At 39.4% G+C, this 3,395-nt stretch overlaps 1 protein-coding gene across 1 annotated transcript; it reads right to left on the minus strand.

Moving 5' to 3' along the window:
* Nucleotides 1-400: 400 nt before the first annotated feature.
* On the minus strand, nt 401-1,153 carry LOC109012945. Its single transcript, XM_035689132.1, has 2 exons — nt 1,067-1,153; nt 401-955 (listed from the first exon to the last, which is right to left on the minus strand). Exons 1-2 carry the CDS (start codon nt 1,151-1,153, stop codon nt 401-403), a joined length of 642 nt encoding a protein of 213 aa, XP_035545025.1.
* Between the last annotated feature and the right edge of the window lie 2,242 nt (nt 1,154-3,395).

A 3,395-nucleotide genomic window follows, 5' to 3' on the forward strand; every position in this document is an offset into this window, starting at 1 on the left:
TCACTATTTCGATCATATATATTTTGGAAAGTTACATTTCTTTATTTCACTTTCTTTTCCTCTCGCTCTCCCTCAAATCAACGCCACTTCGACCACGACGCCAAGTCACTGTATATTTCGATTGTGGAGGTGTCGTGACCTCATTTCAAGAAATTTTAGAGGCACATTATGAATTGAGTGAAAATTTGAAAGGATAAAATGTAATTAACCCATGTGTTTATGTGTAGAGCCGCTCTTTCTAAATTAGCTCCAATATTGTGCCATTTCTTTATTATTATTTTTTTTTTAGTAATCCGGGAGATCTTGATATGCTTATTAGTTAGTTCCTTGCATTCTTCACTCATTCTATGTTGCTTTTTTTTTTTGAAAGAAAACAGCCATCTTCATTGAAATCAGAATGTCACTCAATACAATAACACTCCCTCTCTACAATTCTTTGAATACTATCAGGTATATCTTCTATCCAAACTAATTCAGTCTGTAAAAATAAACTTTCCTTAGCTAAGGTATGTGCTGCTACATTGTTAGACCTGTGTGTATATTCTACTATCCAGTTTGTCCTCCCTTTTAACAATTGTTTTATACCTTCAATTAAACTACCATAAACGGAATAATCTTCACTTGCGTTGTTGACAGCTTTGACAATCACATGTGCATCTCCCTCGAAAATCACCTTTTCCAATCTAAGATCTCTGCATATAACCATTGCCTTCCACAGAGCCTGAGCTTCAGCCTCAGCAGGTTGATTTGTATTGAACTTCTGACCTTCAACAGCAACTAAAAGTTCCCCATCTTCATCACGAATTACTACCCCAATTCCCACCTTCCTTTGCTTCCTTTCTACTGCTGCATCCCAATTGGCTTTAACAAAACCTTTCCTTGGCTTTTCCCACCTCAAGGTTCTGCTTCCACCCTCCTCATTACTCCTCAGTGCTGCCTTATTCATTTGTAGAGCCTGCTTGTGCTCTTTCAAATCATTAATAGTTATACTGATAACTTGATTTGGGGATTTGAATTTATCTTCAAAGATACTCTCATTTCTTCTCACCTACAGGCCCCTCATCACCACAGCAACCTCCTCTAGTTCTGATTCACTCAACTTGCCTGTGAGTTTTTCCCACAAGGCCAGCAAATCATATTCTTCCCTCTTCATTTTCTGCAAAATACTTGAAGATTCTGACCAAACATCACCAGCTGCGGGGCATTACCAAACCACATGCATGATAGTCTCCTCATCTAGCTTACATATGGGACATAAAGGACTATATGTTATTTTTCTCAGGAAGAGTTTTTTCTGGTAGCTAGGAAATCGTTTATAGCTTTCCAGATGAAAAGCTTAGCTTTCCTTGGAACATCCAGCTTCCATATGCTATCCCAGCCTTTGACCTTCTTCTCCTGCCTTGAGTTTTCTCCTCTAATGGCCTGCTTCCTTCCCATCTCCAAGTGATACGCACTCCTAACAGAAAAAAGACCTTTTTTTAAGGGACCCCACACTAATTTGTCCTCCACCTCCATACTGCTAATAGGGATACTGCAAATCTGGTCAGCCTCTTCCTTGTTAAAAATATTTCGGATCAAAAGATCATTCCACTCCCCTCTGCCTTGCATCAGTTCACAAACTCTGGCTTCTTTATCCAAAACAGAAATAAGTGATTGGACAGAGAAAGATGAAGGTGTTGATAGCCATCTGTTACCCCAAATTTTGATTTTTTCTCCATTCCCCACCTTCCATTTCAGACCTTCCTTGAGCAAACTCAAAGCATTCCATACACTCCTCCACAGAAAAGAGGGTCTTTGTCCTAGGCTTGTTTCAAGCAATGATTTATTTTTGTAGTATTTCTCTTTCAAAATCTTGGCAGCTATAGAAGTCTCATTTTGAAGGATCCTCCATCCTTGTTTGGCTAATAAGGCCATATTGAAACTCTCTAAATCCCTATACTCCAGCCCTCATTTTCCCTTCTATTTCCTCATCCTTCCCCAGCTACACCAGTGCACTCCACTCCCACTTTTTTTATTGCCCCACCAAAACCTACCTAGCATGACATTAAGTTCTTTGCAAAGTTGTTTAGGAAGCTGAAAGACAATCATAGTGTAAGTAGGCACTGCTTGAAGGACGGTTTTGATTAGTACCTCTTTCCTTGCAGCAGACAGAAAAGAATTCTTCCAGTTGTTGATTTTTCTCCAAACTTTCTCTTTAATACCTCTAAACGCATTATATTTTGAGCTCCCTACGACAGCAGGAAGCCCCAAGTAATTCTCATAATTCCCTCTCAACATTGCATCCCCTCCCTCCAATATCAATCTCTTATCAACTTCCTTGGTGTTTGAACTGAAAAAAATAGCAGTTTTATCCTTATTGATAAGCTGACCTGAAGCCTTCTCATACAAACTAAGCAAGCCATGAATCCTATCCCATTCCTTTCTCTTAGCTCTACCAAAGAGTATACAGTCATCGGTAAAAAGTAAGTGGTTTAATCGGGACCCCCCTTGAAACAGTCACACGCCTTGTCTCTCCTCTGAGATCTGAATTATTGAACAAAGAACTAAGCCCCTCAGCACAAAGGATAAACAAATAGGGAGACAACGGATCTCCTTGCCTCAATCCTCTCGAGGGCTTGATTAAGCAACTAGGTTTCCCATTGACAAGGACAGAGTACGAAACAGTAGATACACACTTCATTATCAACTCTATCCATTTCTCACAGAAACCTATTTTGATCATCACTGCTTTTAAAAAAGGCCACTCTATCCTATCATAAGCTTTTGACATATCAAGCTTAATGGCCATACTCCCCACTTTACCTTTTTTCCTCACCTTCATAGAATGCAACACCTCGTAAGTAACCAGAATATTGTCTGTGATTAACCTCCCAGGAATGAAAGCACTTTGATTAGGGGATATAATCTCATTAAGCACCCCTTTCAATCTATTTGGCATCACCTTTGCCATAATCTTATAGACTACATTACAAAGGCTAATGGGTCTAAAATCACTTGCCATTTTAGGAATAGAAATCTTGGGAATAAGAGCTATATAAGTAAAATTTGAGGACAAAGTTAAAGAGTTACCATTGAGCCATCTCAGCACATTGCTACTGACTTCCTCACCAATTGAGTTCCAATGTTTTTGGAAAAAACATGCTCCAAACCCATCGGGTCCTGGGGACTTTAGGGGTGCCATGTTTTTGACAGCTACTTCAACTTCTTCTCCAGTAAATGCTTTTGATAGCTAGTCATTCATGCTATTAGTAACACAAGGCTTTAAGCTATGTAGGCATTCCTCTATGTCACAGCTCCTCGGATCTGAAGAGGCAAAGAGTTTTTCAAAAAAGTCTTTAAAGACCCCTTCCAAGCCTTCTTGACTCGTGTACTCTCTATTCTGTTCATCCACAATC

The sequence above is a fragment of the Juglans regia genome, chromosome 4 (assembly GCF_001411555.2).
Source record: "Juglans regia cultivar Chandler chromosome 4, Walnut 2.0, whole genome shotgun sequence".
NCBI classification, from domain to species: Eukaryota; Viridiplantae; Streptophyta; class Magnoliopsida; order Fagales; family Juglandaceae; genus Juglans; species Juglans regia.

What these genes read in the sequence shown, in the direction of transcription:
- LOC109012945 (XM_035689132.1), bottom strand. Translation starts at nt 1,153, where the DNA reads ATGAAGAGGGAAGAATATGATTTGCTGGCCTTGTGGGAAAAACTCACA. An exon ending in AACTAGAGGAGGTTGCTGTG is followed by an intron (nt 956 to 1,066) that starts GTGATGAGGGGC and finishes GAGCACAAGCAG; the next exon opens with GCTCTACAAATGAATAAGGC.